Here is a 21525-nt window from a genome sequence, read left to right on the forward strand (position 1 = left end):
GGGAGCAGCATCGTGGTTTGAAGGCAAAGTGTGGTTTGAGTCCTGGTTTGCCATATTTAGTTGCATGGGCTTAGGCAAGTCTGTTGGCTTTCTGATCCTTGGTTTTCTCCTTGGTAAAATAGTGATAATAATAGTAAACATTTCACTTAAATGAAATCCAGGCACGTAACAGGCACTTAATATTAGGCAGGTTTAAAAAAAAAAAATATTAGGCAGGTTTACTATTATTGAACGAACCTACAAATATGATTATTATGAGTAAGTAAAGTAAGAGTGGGTGCTGCGGAAACACGGGCAGGGAGCGCCTCGGGGCTCCGTGAGCAGGACCCTGGGTCTTCGGAGATGCTGGTGACGGGGAACGTGGCTCCTCAGCCTCCTGGGTGCTGTGTGAGAAGAGGCCCCAGCAGCCATACGGAGGATAGCTTCTGGCTTATTCTTCAGAGAAAAATGCTGGGCAAGCCCCGGGCACCTCTGATCTCCCTCCTCTGTGTCTTCAGTGTCTGCTGTCCCCGGGGCGCCAGGCTGCCCCCCGGAGGACCGGGAGAGGAAGCCCAGTGTGGACCTGACGGTGCCCTGGCCCCCGGACGCACAGGCGGCCTCCTGCCCACTCCCGAGACTCCTTGCTGGGAACAGGGGTCGGGGCTCCGGAAGCAGACTTCGGCCAACAGGGTGAGTCCGGTCCCCTGTGGAGCCTCCCACACCTGCTCAACAAGCGGAAATGCCAGGGCCAGCTCCTGCTGTGGGAATCCCGTATTCAGAGAAGGTTCGTAAATGGTAGGTAGCGCCAAAGGGAACTTCAGGATTGTTTCATTTTCGTCGGAGTGCTTTTCTGGAAGCCTCTGGTAAATCGATAGTTACAGGTCATTGAGAAAAGAAAAGTAAATCCTAAATCACGTCCTTCGGTCATTCTTCCTGAAGCTAAAGCAACACGTATGTGGGCTCCCCACGCCTTGGTCTGCTTTATTTTTATTTATTTTATTTTATTTTTTATATAAATTTATTTTGTATTGGTGTCAATTTGCCAACATATAGAATAACCCCCAGTGCTCATCCCGTCAAGTGCCCCCCTCAGTGCCCATCACCCGGTCACCCCCACCCCCCCGCCCACCTCCCCTTCCACCACCCCTAGTTCGTTTCCCAGAGTTAGGAGTCTCTCATGTTCTGTCTCCCTCTCTGATATTTCCCACTCATTTTCTCTCCTTTCCCCTTTATTCCCCTTCACTGTTTTTTTATATTCCCCAAATGAATGAGACCCTATAATGCCTCGGTCTGTTTTTTTTTTTTTTTTTTTTTTTTTTTTTTAATTTTTTATTTATTTATGATGGAGAGAGAAAGAGAGGCAGAGACACAGGCAGAGGGAGAAGCAGGCTCCATGCACCGGGAGCCTGATGTGGGATTCGATCCTGGGTCTCCAGGATCGTGCCCTGGGCCAAAGGCAGGCGCCAAACCGCTGTGCCACCCAGGGATCCCCCTCAGTCTGTTTTAAATGAGTAATGAGACTGCGTCTCACGAGGACGAGCTGCCAGTGCAGGTGAGGAAGTGATGGCAGCCAGGGCTGGGGGGTGGGGAGCATCACCTCTTGGCGCCTCTCCCTCTTGAGGGACTTATGCATCCCCCTTGGAGCCTCTCAACGGTCTGAGGCGACAGCAGAGTAGGATGACCGGCCCCTTTCTCAGCTGGAGAAGCTGGTTCCAGGGCTAGGAACTCAGTGCTCACAAATACGCTCTGTTGCTTTATTCATTTTTATCACATGCCCTGCAGAATGGCAAGAATGACCTTAAAATGTGTTTTCTCTTGGTTTTATTTATTTTGTTTTATTAAAAAAAGTTGTTTTTTTTTTTTAAAGTAGGCTCCATGCTGGTCATGGAGCCCAACGTGGGGCTTGAACTCACAACCCCGAGTTTAAGACCTGAGCTGGGACGAGAAGTCGGACGTTTAGCTGACTGAACCACTCCACTACCCCCTCTGATTTTATTTTATTTTATTTTATTTTATTTTATTTTATTTTATTTTATTTTATTTTATTTTATTTTATTTTATTTATTTTTTATTTTATTTTAATGATGAATCATCTTGCAAGTTTTCTTTAGCAAAACACATTCTCTGTTTGACCCGCTATTGCTGCTTTTAGAATAGCTGATAGGTACGGTCCGCGGACTGGTCAGTACTCACAAGGCTAACACAATTACCAAATAGCTTTGTGTGTACCCGGATTGTCACTGGCCAGACTTTAAAAATTAGCTTTTTGAAGCCATCAGAGTAAACAGTGTCAGTTTAATGTATTTTATGAGTTGGCTAGTTGAGTAGTTAGATGGAAAGATTTTGTAGTATAAGATGTGTTCTCTAGTCTCACCCAAAAATAGTTTGGTTTAGGCAACTGAGTTAAAAGAAGCCATGCTTTGAATAATTTTTAAAAATAGGACTTATCTCATTCCATGATATTGAAGTATTTACGATGCTCTTGCTCACCTTGTAGTTATGGTTGTATTTTGTCTCACTGAGCTTAATGATTGGTGATTTACCTTGAACCTAAAACAAAATGAAGTAAAAGTGTTGGTTAGTGGCGTGTCTGATGCTCTCCTATAAAATAACAGGGACATTGTTTCACTCAGGCTTGTTTAAAATTGGGGTGTCTGTCATACAATAGAATTCACTCTTTTCGTGTGTGCGTATGGTTTGGGGAGTTTTGATCAACATGTAGGGTCACATAACCACCACCACAATCAAGACCAGGAAGTGTTCCCTTATCGCCCCAATCCCCATGTGCGCCTTTGAGGCCAACCCCTGCCTTCGTGCCCAGTCCTTTGGTGCTGATAGTTTTGCCTTTTCCAGAACGTCATATAAGTAAACTCCTACGTTATGCATCTACTGAGTGTGGCTTCTTTCACTTCGTATCAGGGACTTTGGCTTCATCTGTGTTGTTGACATATCAGCACTCATTCGTCTGTATTGCCAAGTCCTGTTCTATTATGTGGTACATCACAGTCTGTTGATGCATTCGCCAGTTGAGGGATATTTCGGTTGTGTGGGGAAATTAGGAATAAAGCTACTAAAATTTTAAAAAAAGAAGGAATAAAGCTACTACAAACATTTATGTATAGGTTTTTGCGTGGCCATATGCTTTTATTTCGTTTGTTTTCAATTCTAGCTAGAAATGAGATCACTGGTTACATGTCAAGAATATGGCCAACTTCGGGATGAGCACTGGGTGTTATTCTATATGTTGGTGAATTGAACACCAATAAAAAATAAATTTATAAAAAAAAGATTATGGCCAACTCTCATAAGAACAATTTTTATAAGTTTTGAAACTGTTTTTACAAAAAATGACTGTACCATTTTTGCATTTCCACAAACAGGAAGGAGTTCTAATTGCTTTTCATCCTCACCAACACTTGATATTGTTAATCTTTTACATTTTAATTTTAGTGGGTGAGCGACAGTATCTCATGATAATTTTAATTTGCATTTCCTGGATGGCTAACGACGTTGAGCATTATTCACGTTTATTGGCCATCTGTATATCTTTTGTGAAGTAACTCTTCAATTCTTCTGACCATTTTTAATCTTCTTCTTTGTTCTTATACTAAATTGAAAGAGTTCTTTTTTTGTATTCTGGATACACATTCTTTAATGGCTACGTCTTGCAAATATTTTCTTCCAGTCTGTGTGCCTTTCCCCCTTAATCATGTCTTAAGAGCAAAAGTTTTACATTTTGATGAAATTTAGTTTATCCTTTTTTTTCTTTTTTTTTGGTAGATTTTGTTTTCGGGGTCCTATTTAAGAATCTTTGCTTAGGGATCCCTGGGTAGCGCAGCGGTTTAGTGCCTGCCTTTGGCCCAGGGCACAATCCTGGAGACCCAGGATCGAATCCCACGTCGGGCTCCCAGTGCATGGAGCCTGCTTCTCCCTCTGCCTATGTCTCTGCCTCTCTCTCTCTCTCTGTGTGTGTGTGACTATCATAAATAAATAAAAATTTAAAAAAATAAATAAATAATCTTTGCCTAAACAAAGGTCACTAAAAAATTCTATATTTTCTTCTAGACACTTTATACTTTTGGCTCTTATATTAGATCCGTTATCCGTTATGAGTTCATTTTATATATAATGTGAAATAAGGGTCATAGTTTTCTTTTGCATGTGCCTATACCATGGTCATAGCACCTTTTAGTTTTTTTAAACAATTTTATTTATTTATTTGAGAGAGAGTATGAGTGGGGGAGAGGGGCAGCGAGAGAGAGGGAGAAGCAGACTCTCGCTGAACAGGAGCCCAACATGGAACTTGATCTCAGGACCCTGAGATCATGACTTGAGCGGAAGGCAGACACTTAACCAACTGAGCCACCTGGGTGTCCTCTCGCATCATTTATTGAAAAGATTATTCTCTCTGTGTGTTGAATTATCTTTGGCACTTTTGTTGAAAATCAATTGGCCATATGTTTGTGAATCTATTTCTGGATTTTCTGTTTTGTTTCATTGATGGTGATGCTGACACCCATACTTTCTCGATTTCTATAGCTTCATAATAAGTCTGAAATCAGGTACTAGAAGTCTTCCATCTTTGCTCTTTTAAAAAAATTGTTTTGGCTGTTCTAGTACCTTTTGCATTTTCCTAGTACATTTTTGTATACGTTTAAGAATTAACGTGTCAATTTCTATGACAAATCCAGATGGGATTGTGATGGATATAGTTTTGCATCTGTCGGACAATTGAAGGAGGTTTGACATCTGAACACTGTTGTATCTTTTGATCAATGAGTATAGTTTCTCTCTCCATTTATTTATGTCTTAATTCCCCTCAGAAAATCTTGTAGTTGTGTATACAGAATGTATAGGTGTTGCAGACAGTTGGCTGAATTGTCCCTACATGTTTTATATTTCATGCTATTAAAAATATTTAAAATTTTTTCATTTTCAATTTAGAGTTGTTTGGGCTAGTATATAGAAATGCAGCTACTTTTAAAAATACAGTCCTTGTATCCTGTAACCTTACTGGGTATGTTTTTGTAGATTTTCTTTAGGATTTCTAGAGAGATGATCATATATATTGTAAATGAAGACAGTTTTACTACTTTTTCACTCAAGAGGCTTTTTACTCAGTTGTTGTTTTGTCTCAGTGACTAGGACTTGTAGTACAGTACTGAGTAGGAGTGGTGAGGGCAGATCTTAATATTATTCTGGACCTCGGGGGAAAATCATTGCCTTTTACCAGTTAAGTATGACATTACTATAGGTTTTCATAGGAGCTCTTTTAAGCCTGTTTCCATTTTTAGTTTGCTAAGAGTGCTTATCATCATGTTTATCATGAATATTAAATTTTGTCAAATTCTTTTTCTGAATATATTGAGGTGATTGTGTTTCTTTATTTAGTCTGTTAGTATGGTGAATTATACCGATATTCAAATTTACCTCAATCTTGCATTTCTGGAATAAATCCCTCTTGGTTATGATATATTATCTTTTTCATGCATCGCTCTATTTGATATGGTGGTATTTTCATAAGGGTTTTTGTTTTCGTGTTCTATTTGTGAGGGACATTGTTCTATAGTTTCCTTTTTTCACAGTGTCTGTCTGGCTGAGGTATCATAGAATGAACTGGGGATTATTCTCTTTTTCTTCTATTTTTCCAGAAGATTTTGTGAATTGTTAAAAATTTCTTCCTAAAATACTTGGTAGAATTTACCAACAGTGAAGCCATCTGTCAAAAAATTTTTTTTTCAAGATTTCATTTATTTACTTGAGAGAGAGAAAGAATGAGCGAGAGAGAGCGCACAAGCAGGTAGGGGCAGCAGTAGAGGGACAAGCAGGGATCCCCCCTCACCCCCCGAACTCAGGGCTCCACCCCAGGACCCTCAGGGGTCATGACCTGAGCTGAAGGCAGAAACTTAACTGACTGAGCCACCCAGGCACCCCAAAACATTTCTTTTTTTTTTTTTTACTATAATTTCAATTTCTTTAATAGGGCTATTTAAGTTATCTGTTTCTTCCTGAACAGTTGTGTAGTTTGTTTCTTTTAAGGAACTTGCTAATTGTAGTTACTTTGTTGCATCTGTTGGCATAAAATTGTTCATAATATTATTATCCTCTTAATGTTTATAAGTTAATGGTGATGTTCCCTTTCCCATTCCTGATATCAGTAATATATATCTTCTATTATTTGTTCTTGATCAGTTTGGATAGAGAGTTATCAATCTTACTGATTTCTTTTTTTCAACCAGCCAGCTTTTGGTTTTATTTCTTTTTCACTACTGTGTATTCGTTTTCTATTTCATTCTGCTATTGTTTTAATTATTTCCTTTTCTCTGTTTACTTTGGGGTTCATTTGCTTCTCTTTTCCTATGTTTTTAATGTGGCAGCTTTGATGACTGATTTGAGACCAACCTTTCTTATTTTCTAATCTTAGCATAAAATGGTATAAATTTCCCTCTAAGTGCAGCTTTAGCTGTATTCTACAGAATTGATATGTTTTAATTAATTTCTTTTTTTAATTTTCATTTAGTTCACAATATTTTCTTTTTTTAAGATTTTATTTATTCATGAGAGAGAGAGAGAGAGAGAGAGAGGCAGAGACACAGGCAGAGAGAGAAGCAGTCTCCACTGCAGGGAGCCCGATGTGGGACTCAATCCCGGGTCTCCAGGATCACACCCTGGGCTGAAGGCAGGTGCCCAACTGCTGAGCCACCCGGGCTGCCCATAGTTCAGAATATTTTCTAATTTTTTTAAATTTCTTCTTTAATTCATGGGTTATTTAGAATTGTGTTGTTCAATTTCTAAATAATTGGGGGGATTTTCAAGATACCTTTCTGTTAATGATTTCTTATTTGGTTCTGCTGTGATTTGAGAACATGCTTTGGATGAGTTGATAATTTTAAATTTATCAAGACTCATTTTATGGTTCAGAATATTATCTCCTTTTGTAAAGGTTTTCTGTATACTAAAAAGAGTGTGTGTCCTGTGGTTATTGGGTGGAGTGTTCTGTAATTGTCAGTTTGGTGGATTTGGTTACTAGTGTTCAAGTCCTCTGTATTTTTATTGAATTTCTTTCTCTCTGTTCTATCAACTGTAAGAGTGGTCTTGAAATCCCAAACTCTAATTGTGGATTATCTATTATCCTTTCAATTCTATGGGTTTGCACTTCAGGTACTTTGGAGCTCTTGCAATTAGTTGTATACACATTTAGGAATTTATTTTTATTTTATTTTATTTTTTTTAAGATTTTATTTATTTATTCATGAAGGACACAGAGGAGAGAGACAGAGGCAGAGACACAGGCAGAGGAAGAAGCAGGCTCCGTGCAGGGAGCCCGATGTGGGACTCAATCCCGGGTCTCCAGGATCATGCCCTGGGCTGAAGGCAGGTGTTAAAGCGTTGAGCCACCCAGGGATTCCCCATTTAGGATTTTTATATCCTCTTGATGAATTGATTTCCTTAAGATTATAAAATGTTCCTCTTTATCTCAAGTAATTGTCTTTTTTTCCCCTGAAATCTGCTTTTGTTTGATATTGACTCTCTAGCTTCCTGTTGATTAGCATTAGCATGCTATATCACTTTCCATCCTTTTACCTTTAATCTTTCTGTATTTTGAAAGTAGATTTTTGGTAGACATCATAGTTGATTCTTGTTTTTTATCCAAATTAACAATCTTTAACATTTTATTGAAGTGTTTAGACTATTCTTTGTTCTATTCGATTAGCAATATGGGCGAGTTTATATCCTCCACCTTGCTTTGTTCTTTTTCCTCCTCTTTTACTGCTTATTTTGTATTAAGAATGTAGAATTCCACCTATGTTTATTATTTGATTTATTAGTTATGCCCTTTTTAATTTTTACTTTAGTGGTTGCTCTAGGGTTTTAAAATATACATTCTTAACTTATGATGGTGTGCCTTCAAATAATAGTATGCCACCTCACATTTTATATAAGAACCTTACAATAGCTATTTCCATTTTCTTGCCCAGTCTTCGTGCTGTTGCTGTCATGGGCTTTATATCTATGTATTTTATAAACTCCATTTAAAACGGGTGCCTTTTTTTTTTTTTTTTTTTTTGAGAGAGAGAGAGAGAGCAAGGGGGGACAGGCACAGAGATAGGGAGAGAGAGAATCTCAAGCAGGCTGCACACCCAGCATAGAGCCCGTGACCCTGAGACTATGACCACCCAATCAGAAATCAAGAGTCACATGCTCAACTGACTGAGCCAGCCAGGTGCTCCCAAATAACGGTCTTTTAAAGAGAGTAAGAATGAGAGAAATTCTTTAATTTTTATCTACATATGCATAGTTTTTAGTTCTTTTTTGTCTTTGAGTACATCCATATTTCCATCTGGTATCTTTTTTTTTTTTTTCTGCTTGAAGTTTTTCTTTTTCTTCTAGTGCTGGTTGGCTGATGATTAACTCAGCATTTATATGTCTGAAAAAAAATCTTTCATCCCCATTTTTGAAAGATAACGTGTCCAGATAAGGAATTCTATGTTGCCTTTTCTTTTTCTTTTAGTACTTTAAAAATGTTGTTAATCTTATCTTTTGGCTTGCATTGTTTCTGATGAGTAAGTCTGCTGTCGTTCTTGTCTTTGTTCTTCTGTGTATAATGCATCCTTTTTCTTTTGGCTGTTTTGATGGTTTTCTCTTAACATTGGTTTTAGCAGTTTGATCATGATGTTACTCGGTATGATTTTCTTCACATTTCTTAAACTCGGTATTTTTGAGCTTCTTGAATTTAGAGTTTAAGTTTTTATAGAATTTCAAACATTTTTGGTCACATTTCTTCATATGTATTTTTTCACGCTCCACTTCCTCTTTCCTTAAAACCCTTTCCTAATTAAATTGGGTCCCTGGTCCAATATTCCTGTGTTTTAACTCTCTCTGTAATATGTCTCGTATTTTCCTGCCTCTACCATAGTTCAGGTCCTCATTGTTTCTCTTTTTGTCTTCATAAACTTGTCCCTATTTTTACTCCTCTCCAACCCTTCTTCCATATTCCACATGGCAATTACAGTGAATTTTCTAAAATATGTTATGCTTAAAATTCTTCAATAATTGCCTGTTGCCTATAGAATGAACTTAGACTCCATAGCATGGTATGTAGTACATGGTACAGGTCCTTCATCTGTGCTTGCTCTCCAGCCTTCTTTCCTCCTGTGCTACCCCCACCTTACCCATGACACTTTCACCACTTTAGGCCAGTACCATGGAAGTACCTTCAGTTCCTGAAGTATTTGTTTAACAATCATTATTTCTCATCCTCCTAGACTGACTTTTGTGTGGTCAGAGATTAGATTTTATTTATGCATTCATTCATTCATTTTTTAGAGAGAGAGAGCAAGCGCAGGCGGGTGGGCAGGGCAAGAGGCAGAGGAAAAGAGAGAGATTGAGTTTTGAGCAGGTTCCATGCTCAGTGCAGAACCTGACGAGGGCTCCATCTCACGACCCTGAGATCATCATCTGAGCCAAAATCAAGAGTTGGATACTTAACCAACTGAGCCACCCAGGTGCTCCAATTACATTTATTTTTAAATACTTAGTAATGGCACATAGTAGGCACTTAATAAAATGTTTGAGTAAATTAATGATTGGCTTATAGTAAGTATTGAGCTCATTCTTCTTAAGATAAATTGAACTCTGGGGCACCTAGGTGGCTCAGCAGTTGAGTGTCTGCCTTCGGCTCAGAGCATGACCCCGGGGTCCTGGGATCGAATCCCACATCGGGCTCCCCACAGGGAGCCTGCTTCTCCCTCTGTGTCTCTGCCTCTCTCTCTCTCTCTCTCTCTCTGTGTGTGTGTCTCTTGTGAATAAATAAATAAAATTTAAAAGAAACATTGAACTCAGATCTAATCATAATACATGTATAAAATGTACTAATAAAATAGGCACCGTATTTTGAGAGCCTACTATGTTCCAGGTACAATGTTAGGTGTTTTCCATACCTTATCTTTCATGCTTCCAACAGCAATGCAAAGTATGTTATCCTCACGAATTGACCTAGTGAAGGAAAATTCAGGTTTAGAGAGATTGTGAACAGGCTGTGCAGATTGAAAGTAGCAGATTGGCTCTCATAGCTACATAGTTTTCTGTCCTTACGCACATGGTAGGAGTTGTCACATCGCCACCCAGAGTTCTAGCTCGTCACCAAGGCTTCCAATAAGACATGATAGCATTACAGTAAAACTTGTATGAGAACAGTGTGGATCCTAATAAGGACTCAGAGAACCGATGTTACAGATGGAGGAAAACGAGAAATATCTACAAGGCGATTACATGATGTCTGGAAAGATTTCTTTGGCAGGCTGTTGGGCCTACAGACATCCAGCAAATGTGTCTTGTCCCTTCTGTGATATGACTGTAGGAAGGGCAGTCTTGAGAACCATCCTAAGCCACGTGATTTGGAATGTTTGCAAGGATCCTACAAGGTTCCTACAAGGATGTGTGGATCAGGGGCTTGGGCTCAGGCTGCGACCAGGGAACAGTGGAAGGAAGTGAGGACTCTGTAGGTGCTAGCACCAAATGTGTTAACAAAAGACCTGAGAGGCTCATAACTTTGTCTTCACGACAGCTTTGGCTGCGGCTGTAGGTCGACTGCCTGTTGGGACCTTATCTCTCCTTTGTTTCCCCTTAAGGCTATTAGTAGTATTCAGTTTAACTGCATGCCATCTGCCCCTCCAATTTAAAAATGTCAAGGGTGGGGTGGATGGAGGGACACACAATGTGGGGATCTCCAGGATCCCTCTGGAGGGATTGTCCTTTTTTTTTTTTTTTACATAAAGCACCATCTGTGCTACTGAATCCAGAATAAAATTTACAAAGGCATGTATTTTCCCCCTTTTGAAATTTATGTTATAGGAAATATTTAAAATATAGTTTTAGTTTTTTTATTCTAAAATTTTCTGGGGTGTGTGTGTGTGTGTGTGTGTACGCACATGTCTGTGTGTGTTGGCGATAGAAAGGCATTTTGGTATTTGGCAAGAAGAGGGAAGCTTTATTTATAGGAACTCTATTTCCTGGAGTGTTACAGCTAACACTTTGGGCGGATAAGCGCCCAAGGACAATGTGAGTGTAAATGTGCACTTGGGGACAATTCTTGATCTGTTCCTCATCACAGTTAAGTTGGGAGTGGTGTGCAGGGCAGTTGACTGTGCCACCCTAATCTTTAGAAGAACCTACAGATCTATATTAGCGTCTCGTTTTACCTGGGTAGATGAAAAAAAAGGTAAGCTCAGTCCAAAAAAAAAAAAAATGCACTGCTAAGGAGCCCACGGTTATGCCACGGGAAGTGGAGGCGGAATGGGGCAAGTGGCCGGGGAGCTTGGGAGGCCTTTGTTCAGGTACCACGGCAAGTTCCTGGCAGCTGGGATGTGAGCTAGTGGGAACTTTTTTTTTTTTAAGACTTTGTTTTTTTGGAGCAGTTTTAGGTTCAAAGAAAAATTGAGAGGAAGGTACAGAGATTTCCTGTTGGCCCCCTGTCCCCTTCGCATGCAGCTGCCCCACCTGCGCCTCCCCCCAGAGCCTGTGTGGCCCGCTACACCTGGGCCTCTAGGTGTCAGTGGTCCGAGGCCTTGGACGAGCGCACCCTGCCACATTCTCCCCACGATGCTGTCCTACAGCTTAGCGTCCCCCCACGATGCTGTCCTACAGCTTACTGTCCCTCTGCCGTCCACCTCCCTGGCCTATCCTGCGAGCTCCCATCCTTTTACTGTGTCCATAGCTTTGCCTTTTCCAGAGTGTCATAGACTTGGAACCAGGCAGCAGGAAGCCCTTCCAGGTCGGCTTCTTTACTAACGTGCATTCGAGGTTCTTTCGTGTCACGGTATAGCTTGATAGTGTATTTCTTTTTGGCACTGCGTAGAATATTCCATTCTCCGGATGTACCACAGTTTATCCATTGACCTACTAGAGGACATCTTGGCTTCAGTTTTGGCAATTATGAGTAAAGATGCTATAAACAAAAATAAATATAAAATTGAACTAAAAGAGTTAACATGAAAAAAAAAAGACGCTGTTAACATCCATGTCCAGGTCTTTGTATGGACCTAAATTTTCAGATACTTTGGGTAAATACTAACGCATGTGCTTGTTTGATTGTATGGTAAGAATATGTTTAGTTTTTGTAAGAAACCACCCACCATCTTCCAAAGTGGATAAAACATTTTGCATTCCCACCAGCAGCGGATGAAAGTTTCTGGAGTCCCTATCTGGTCAGCATTTGGTATTGTCAGTGTTCTGGATTTGGGCCATCCTGATAGGTGTGCCCTGACATCTCGTTGTTGTTTAATTTGCATTTCCCTGATGGCCTATGACATGGAACATCGTTTCATATGCTTATTTGCCGTCTGTATATATATATATATATATATATATATATTCTTTGGTGAGATTTCTATTAAGATCTCTGGCCTATTTTTTAAATGAGTTGTTTGTTTTCTTATTGTTGCCCAGACTGTGGCTTATATTCCAATTTGCCTTACTTTTTTTTTCTTTACAGAGCAAAGGTTTTAATTTCAGTGAAGTCTAGCTTATCAGTTATTTCTTTCATGGGTTGTATCTTCAGGTATTTTTTTTAAAGATTTTGATTATTCATGAAAGACACGGAGAGAGAGGCAGAGACACAGGCAGAGGGAGAAGCAGGATCCCTGCAGGGAGCTGGATGCGGGACTTGATCCCGGGACCCTGAGGTCACACCCTGAGCAGAAGGGAGCTGCTCAGCCACTGAGCCACCCAGGTGTCCCTGTATCTTCACAGTTTTATATAAAAAAGTTATTGTCATACCCAAGGTCATCTAGATTTTCTCTTATGTTATCTGCTAGGAGTTTTATGGTTTTGCTTTTTATGATTTAGGTCTGTGATGCATTTTGAGTAAATTTTTGTGACAGGTGTGAGTCTGTGCTAGATTCATTATTTTGAATGTATGTGGATGTCCAGTTGTTCCAGCATCATTTGTTAGAGAGACTGTCCACCCCATTGTATTGCTTTTACTCCTTTTGCAAAGATCAGTTGACTGTTTATGTGTAGGTCTATTTCTGGGCTCTCTCTGTTCCAGTGATATATTTGTCTATTCTTTTGTCAATACCAGACGGTCTTATTATATAGTTGTATAGTTGGTCTTGAAGTTGGGTGGTTTCAGTCCTCCAACTTTATTCTTCTCCTCCAATATTATGTTATTTTTTCCTCTCCATAGAAACTTTAGAATCAGTTCATTGATATCCATTAAATAATTTGCTGGGATTTTGTTTGGGACAATTGAGTACTTTTTTTTTTTTTTCTTTTTAAAGAATTCAATGTGTCCTATTTCCTGTCCTTATCATGATATAATTGAAACTGGACAATTTTTATTTATTCATTTATGATAGTCACACACAGAGAGAGAGAGAGGCAGAGACACAGGCAGAGGGAGAAGCAGGCTCCATGCACCGGGAGCCCGACGTGGGACTCGATCCCGGGTCTCCAGGATCGCGCCCTGGGCCAAAGGCAGGCGCCAAACCGCTGCGCCACCCAGAGATCCCCACAATTGAGTACTTTTAATGTGGTTGTACTTTCTCCCTTGGTCTTGCATGGCATTGTAAAAGAGATTTCTTTTGTTCTTTTTTAAAAAGATTAGCATGACTTACTCTTTTAAAAAAATAAAAAAGGAAGCCTGCTTCTCCTTCTGCCTGTGTCTCTGCCTCTCTCTGTGTGTCTCTTATGAATAAATAAATAAAATCTTTTTTAAAAAAGAAATTTATTGAAGATATTCTAGGGAGATTTCTAAAATAACAGTGTCAAACACACAGGTTAATCTGTAACTTTAAGTAGGTATGATATTGAATAACCCAACTAGACCAAGAAAGAAAATTTTATCAAGAAATTGCTTCCCAGGTTGGGAATATTTTTGTGTGTGCCTTTGTTGGAATATCAAAAGATAGTTTGTGTACCTTGCAATGACATGTTGAAATGTCATTTTACTCTATGCTTCAGGTAAAAGAAAGGTAGCCATTTATCTTAGAGGTCACTCTGGAGACATACATTTTTTCAAGTAGTAGGCGGAAGAAAAATACAGTATTACTTAAATCTTAGGATGCCTTTTGTTAAGTCAGTTGAAAAAAAGTCTGTTAAAAGCAGGACTACAAATAAGGTTTTACTGGAATGAAGACACACATTCTTGGAATTGCTGTGCTCTTTCGAGGCTCCTTGATGAACCTTCCAGTAGGGTCTTCCTTGAGCTCATGGTTAGGGTTGATGATGCTTTATGGAAATCATAAGGTAAAGTTCAGGACAGATCTGGAAGATTCATTTCTAAATTTCTTTGCTTTTTTGGTTGATTGGTTTGTTATCGTAGATGGTTAATATTTGTCCCATAGGCTGGATATTTTGTCATATTGGCCAGGTTTATCAAGCCAAATGTTTGGAGATTTTTCACATGACTATTTGAATTACTCTGGAATTCTCTGCTCTTGCTTTAAATTAATATTAAATGCAGATTTCTGGCCAAGGTATGCTATCCTTATAGCAAGATAGCAACATTTAGAGTCCTCAAGGATTTTAATCAATAGTTCATTAGACTAACAAATATTTGTTGAGCTCTCATGGTATTCGATAAACTGTGTCATACATTAGAAGAGTGAGAGATGACTGAGAAGCTTAGGACCTGGCTTCTGTACTCAAGACCGTATGTTAAGCAGAGCAGATAATCAATAGTTGTTGAATAAATACATTCATAAACAATGCTCATAATTTCTAAAGGAAAACCAGTAGGACTTTGTTTTGTTCTCTGCTCCATTTCCATAGGCTAGACTAGCCAGGTGTACTGGAGGTCCTCAGTGCATATGTGAATGAATGACCGAATGACCTTGTACTATCCTGGCTGGGTTAGTCAGGGAAGGCTTCATGGAGCGGTGGGATTTTAATTAGAGAAAGGGAGGGTCATGTAGAAATAGAGGATGATATGGAGGCCCCTCAGGAGACACTGGAAGCTGACAGTGGGAGCACAGCAGTGGTGGGAGATCACCAAAGGTCAATTTTAGAAAGCTTAGGAAGATGAGTTTAAATTTTTCTATAGATTCAATGGGACTAAAAGGGACATTTTAGAAATATTAATCTAGAGGTATTATGCCAGATGCACTGACGAGAGGAAATTGCGAAAAGCACGTTGATGGGGCTTGGTGATTAAATCAATTGATGAGAGAAATGAAAGAGTCAGAGATGAAGACAGTCTTGAGCTTGGTTGACTTCGATAAGAGCGAAAACACGATCAGAAATAGGAAAAGCAGAAGGGAAAATTAACTTTTTTGTGGGAAGATTTTTGTGTTTTAAATCTTTTAGTGTTTGAAGTAATGAGAACATTTCATAGCAGACAGAAAAAATCTCAGAAACAGAGATTATTTGACCTGAGGATTTTAGGGAATGAGTTAGATCAGACTCCAATACAACCCCTGCTCTCTTACTGATGACCTGTCAGTGACGTGATGACTGATGTTATCTTCAAGCTGACTAGGGTAAGGGACAGCCCAGAGAAATGCATTCTTTGGCCTAGGCGCACAGCACAAGTAGGGTGGCAGGTGCAGTCATCTCCAGTGTTTTGGAGGGTACTTAAAGAGCATTCCTTTATTTGCAATTTGAGTTTTCCTTTTTTAATGTTTTTATGTTTGGGGGATTTTTTTTTTTTTTTGAGAGAGAGAGAGAGAGCAAGCATGAGCACGAGTTGAAGGGTGGGCAGAGGGGGAGAGAGAGAGAGAATCTTAAGCAGACTCCCTGCTGAGCATTGAGCCCCATGTGGGTCTCGATCTCACCACCCTGAGATCATGACCTGAGCTGAAATCAAGAGTCAGATGCTTAATCAACTAAGCCACCCAGGCACAACCTCCCTTTTAAATTTGAAGGGCCATTATACAGATAGTTCCAGATGGGTAACATATTTGGAGGTATTAGCTACACAGTATAAACATCTTATAAGATGTAATCCTTTAAGTATTACACAATATATTCATTCATTCTTTTTTTTTTTTATATTCATTCATTCTTACTAATAAAAATAGTCCTAAATTGCCTTCACACGTGGTATTAGTAATGAATTTCTTTATCTTTCTTTTAATAATATCCTAACATATTTATATTTAACGACTTCCACGTAGATATTATGGAGTTGAAGCTTACTGAATTCTGAGCATATTTTGCACCACAAACGTTCTTTCTAGAGCATTTGATCATGGGTCTGGGGTGCCATGTTGCCACTTTTGAGGGGAAAGCCATTGCTAAGGCCAAGGCCTCCCTCTTGTAACAAGTCTAGATGGGTCTTCAACCTATCTCTCATTGGCTTGGATGTTGCTAGGATTGATGGTTTTAAACAGAGCTGCTCCTGGATGTGGGTTGAGTAGACGTGGTGGGCTCCGAAGGAGGGTTGGAGGCCTTTGCATATGTGCTTTTGAATTTCAATCCCTGTTATGTAAGGATAGAAAATAAGTGTCCATCTTCCAGCTCAACACCCTTAGTAACTACCTGCCCCAGACCTAAGAATGCAAGTGCAACACTGGGCTTTTACCTTCTGGAGGCCATGGATGACATTCCAAAACTGAGTTGACCTTCACGTGCGAGCGTTCTAGTTACCTCTTGTTCTTCCCCAGCTTTTTGGAGATGTAATTGACATATAACATTGTGTAAGTTTCATGTATAGAATGTGATGGTTTGGTACACATGTAGGTTACAGAAATGTTTGCCACAAAAATATTAATTAACACATCTTTACCTCATAGAATTTTATTTTGTTGTTGTTATAGTGAGAACATTAAGGCTCTACTCTCATAGCAACAGTGCAGGTGCACGACACAGTGTTGTTAGCTCTAGTTACCTGGGGCCCCTTAGATCTTGGGTTATTCATCTTATAACTGAAAGTTTGTGTCCTTTAACCAACATGCCCTCAAGTTCCATCCATGTTGTCACAAATGTCAGGATTTCCTTCTTCTTATGGCTGAATATTTCATTTTATATAAATACCTCATTTTCTTTATCCATTCATCAATACACTCATGTCTTAGCTGTTGTGAAATATATTGTGATAAACATGGGAGCCCAGATGTCTTGTTGGGATTGTGATTTCGTCTTCTTCAGATATATACCTGGAAGTGGGATTGCTGCATCCCATGGTAATTCTATTTTTAATTTTTTGAGGAACCTCCATACTGTTTTCCATAATAGCTGCACCAATTTACATTTCCATCAACAGTGCACAAGGGCTCCCTTTTTTCCACATTCTTGTCAGTATTTGCTGTCTCTTGCTTTTTGATAACTTTAGTGGGTGTGGGGAGATATCTCACTGTGATTTGCATTTCCCTGATGATTGGTGATATTGAAGCACCTTTTACCTTTTCATGTACTTGTTAACTATTTGCATGTCATGGAAAAAATGTTTATTCAAGTCCTGGGCCCATTTTTAAACTGGATTGTTTATGTATTTGCTATTGAGTTGTAGGGGTTCCTCATATATTTTGAATATCAAAATATATGATATTTTATCAGATATATGATTTACAAATATATCCTCCTATTCTGTAGATTGCCCTTTCATTTTGTTGATTATTTCTTTTGCTCTGAAGAAGATTTTTAGTTTGATACAGTCTGACTCGCTGGTTTTTGCTTTTGTTGCTTGCTCTTTAGGGTCATCCAAAAAAAATCATTGCAAGACCAATGTCAAGCAGCTTTTTTCCCTTTGTTTCTTTCTAGATGTTTTCTGGTTTTAGGTCTTAGGTTTAAGCCTTTAATCCACTTTGAGTTAATTTTTGTGTATGTGCATAAGCTAGAGGTCCAGTTTCATTCTTTTGCATGTGGATGTCCAATTTTCCCAGCATCATTTATCAAAGAGACTGTCTTTTCACCATTGTGTTTTCTTGGCTCCGTTGTCAAATATTATGCATGAGTTTATCTCTGGGCTCTAGATTCTGCTCCCTGGGTCTATGTGTCTTTTTTTATGCTAATACCATACTATTTTGACTACCATTAGATGTTCTGTATATATCTGTTAGGTCCATTTAGTTTAAAGTATTGTTCAGGGGATCCCTGGGTATCATTCAAGTCCAGTTGGTTTTCTGGCCAGATGATCCACTCATTGTTGAAAGTAGAATATTGAAATCCCCAACTATTATTTTACTGCTCTCTGTCACTTACTTGGGATCTGTTGATATTTGTTTATCATATTTGGGTGCTTGAATGTCTTTGCCTCCAGTCATCTGCCTTTCTGGGTTAGCAGGTTGGTGGAAGGAGATGAGGGACTGAATGGGCATGAGCCACGAGTCCCGTGTGTTTTTTCCCCAGTTAATGGAGACAAGGAAGAGAGTGAGTGGGAAATGTCTAGCATAGGAATAGATGAGAACCAGACCTTTTACAGTAAAATGAAAGATGGAATAGTCAAACCTTGATCATCACTAGCTGGGAAATAAAATGGCTATGAAGTATTAACATCTGGTAATTTACTGTCATCATCCTAACTCTTGAAGAGTTTTTTATTTCTTCAATTGCAGTGATAGCACTGAGATTTTAAAAAAAGAATATTAGTTTTACAAGGTTAAACCAGTTCGTAGCAGTAGTAATCGTCTTCACGGAAGTTCTGCAAGTTTATTAGCAACCAACCTGCGGGCCAGCAGGTTGATTGGGAAAAACGAGTTGATTGGGAAATCCTAATGACCTGACATTTGGCAGTGGCGAAGGAAAAGCAGATGCAGATGTAGTAGGTGAAGTCACGTGCCAGAGGCTCCCAGTGTGGGCACATGGACTTTCATAGTAGCAAACAGCCATGGATGAAAGAAGAACAAAAATTCTAGAAATGGGAAGCTTCTAGCATGAGGAGGTGGAGTATTCTTAGACTGGGGTTACTGAACTACTTTTCAATCTGAAATCTCCAGGAATAGGCAATTTCCTGTTTCTGCAAATACCGAATGAAAAGCCAAACCTGTGTTCTCGGATGTAAAGGTCCAATTTGCCAGATTGAAGGACACTTGCACTTTTTAGCTAAGTGAGCTAGCCGGCCGTGCATGCGAGTCCCGGTGGCAGTATGACCTCTGTGACCTCTCTTCTCTGTCGCGGAATGTAGGTGCTAAGAACGGAGGGGAGCCTGACGATGCTGAGCTGCTAAGGCTCAGCAAGAGGCTGGTGGAGAACGCGGTGCTCAAGGCCGTGCAGCAGTACCTGGAGGAGACGCAGAGCAGAGGCAAGCCCGCGAACGGGAGCTCCGGGAAGGCCCGAGCGGCTGACCGGGGTGGCGCTGACGGCGACCAGAGCGGGAGGTGAGGCCCGGGCAGGCCCCCGCCCCGGGAGGCACCTGCTCCCCTCTGCTGGGCCCACGGGCCCACCGACCGCCCGCACCGCCTGCACCGCCGACTCTCGTCCAGTCTGTGGAGATGGCCTCCTACGTCCGTGGCCAATGTGCTTGCGTTTCTGAAGCACCATGGGGGACAAACGGCGCCGCGGGCAGCGGGGGTCACTGTGGGAGAAGAGGGGCCCAGGTCCCACCTGCCCTCTGCACGGCCCAGGTAGGCGGCTCTGGGCTGTGCCTCCTGGACACAGACGGAAGGCCGCCGAGGGCCTGGGCTGGAGGGAGCCCTGCCATCCCTGCTGCCTGGCCGGCAGCTGCAAGTGCTAAACCGAAGACCCTGCCCGTCAGGATCGTCCTCCACCCTGTTGGTCCACAGTGTCTCACGTCTGTCCTCTGTCTGCTGTTGCCATGCGGGGACTTTTATTTACAGCAAATTCGTTTCGTGCAAATGATATATTTTTTGGCAAAATGCAACCACCTTTTCAATAAAACGTGGGCAACAACATAAAGGTTTCTTTTAACCTCCTTTGGTAAGTCGGTGTGCCCTATGTAATGCTTTTCACTGGCATTTGTATGTAAAATGTGTCATATAATTTTTTCTCCCCGCAGGCAAGAAGCCCATTGGACTCCGGGACTTAATTCGTGAAGCTCTGCGGCGAGAAAGGATGGGTCTGAAGTCCAAGGTGAAGCAGATAAAGGAACTCTTGTTAAAGCCGGAGACTCAGGCCAGGATAAGGAGGGAGCTTCTGGAAGGAAGACCTGCTAGCAGCCGGCCTGGCGGTGACCCGGGTGACCAGGTGCTCCAGGCGCCCCCCCCGCAGCCCGAGCCCTGAGCGCGGCCACGCAACAGGCCATGACCGCTCCACCAGGAGCTGATGATTTCTTGCCAAAGAAAACTGGTTCTGCCCTGTTGTGTTTAGAGCTGACCCTGTGCTTTCGCATGTTTGTTTCTGTAATATCAAGAGTCATTTTAAGAAAGGACTTCATTAGCTGTCGCGACATGGTCCTTGGGTTCCCGCAGGTGATGCGCACAGACTGTGAAAAATCATTTACAGACAAAAAAAAAAAATACAGTATTTTAGGGTCACTTGCCTTCTGTTGATGTGATTTTTTTTTGTTGCTATTAAATCAGAAGTAGTATTGTCCACACAAGTCTCTATCTAGTGTTACTTTTAATGGGAATCTGAATGTTTATTGAACACTAGTACTTGAATGAGCGTTTCTAAGTGTAATTATTATAATTACTGGTTAAGAATGTTTTATAACATCCATATGTATTATTTTTTAATGATCAAAATGTAGTTTGCTTTTTCATTTCTTAATGAATGAATGTTTGGGATTTTTATTTTCTACTTTTCTGAAGATAAGCCCTAGGTCTTACTGTATTCCTTATAACCTGAATTTGTTTGCACTGGTTCATTTTTAAAGAAAATCCTTGAAAAACTCCCCCCCCCCCCCCCCGTGATACTCATTGGTAACAGCTTTTTCTATAAGTCATTGCAAAATTGCTGCTACTAAGAGATCATGATGGAGGGGAAATTATTGGAGATCAAATATGTAATCATTTCAAATGTAAAATCCAGTTTACTCATGGATTTTAGCTATTTTTTCACTGGGTAAATCCTACATTTATTTATAAATGAGTTTATGCATTTTCATGCCTTTTAATAAATGTATTGTTTTCCCTTGTTGCCTCTCCTCACTTTTTTCCTCATTCTTGGAAGTGGGTGCTGTGTTGGTGTAAGGAAGTCCTAAGCAGGAGCTCTGGTAGTTTCAGTGTGTTTTCACCATTACTTTTGTCCTTATTCTTCATGCTGGGACAACACCATTGCCAGAGCACCGTCAACTTCAGATTTTTAAATCACCTCAAATCACTTAGCTTCACAGAGAATTAACAAAACAGTGCCAAACACAAAGAAAACCCAAATAGCACCCCACAAACTGCTAATTATGTGCCAGGGAAGTGACAGCAGGAGCAAAGATGAAAGGAGTGAGGCCTTCCAGCTGGAAGGCAGGGAGCTGCCTACCATGAAGTCCCTTGATGGTGGAGGGCTTTCCTGCTCCGAGACAGCTTCCTTACATAAACCTTTAAGATAGGAAGCAAAGATATTTTGGGGCTTGCCTTGTTTTTCAAATGAAGAAATGGCCTCTAGGAGACTGAGTGCCTAATGCAAGGCCTCTGCTGTTAGGGAGCTGGCCGTGAGCTGCAACCCCGGGCCCCATCTCAACTTTCCGGGGCAATTTTCTCTGTTCATAATCCA

The 21525-nt window shown here is 40.5% G+C and overlaps 1 protein-coding gene across 8 annotated transcripts in view; it reads left to right on the top strand.

The window, feature by feature from the left end:
* The window catches only part of AKAP7 (A-kinase anchoring protein 7), a 125781-nt gene extending 105365 nt beyond the window's left edge, over nucleotides 1-20416 (top strand). For 2 of the 8 annotated variants that reach the window (XR_005985910.1, XR_005985911.1), the window contains 2 exons: nucleotides 19043-19794; nucleotides 19874-20014. Coding sequence is in view for 6 of the 8 variants with exons in the window: in XM_041742574.1 (XP_041598508.1) it covers nucleotides 19043-19159; nucleotides 19874-20097 (341 nt within the window). In the remaining 2 variants the exon portion in view is untranslated. Of the gene's footprint in view, nucleotides 1-497; nucleotides 1039-19042; nucleotides 19795-19873 lie in introns of those variants that run through there. The other 6 variants (XM_041742574.1, XM_041742575.1, XM_041742576.1 and 3 more) reach the window with 4 other exon arrangements.
* The last annotated feature ends 1109 nt before the right edge of the window (nucleotides 20417-21525 follow it).

This window comes from Vulpes lagopus, chromosome 2, assembly GCF_018345385.1.
Source record: "Vulpes lagopus strain Blue_001 chromosome 2, ASM1834538v1, whole genome shotgun sequence".
Taxonomy (NCBI): domain Eukaryota; kingdom Metazoa; phylum Chordata; class Mammalia; order Carnivora; family Canidae; genus Vulpes; species Vulpes lagopus.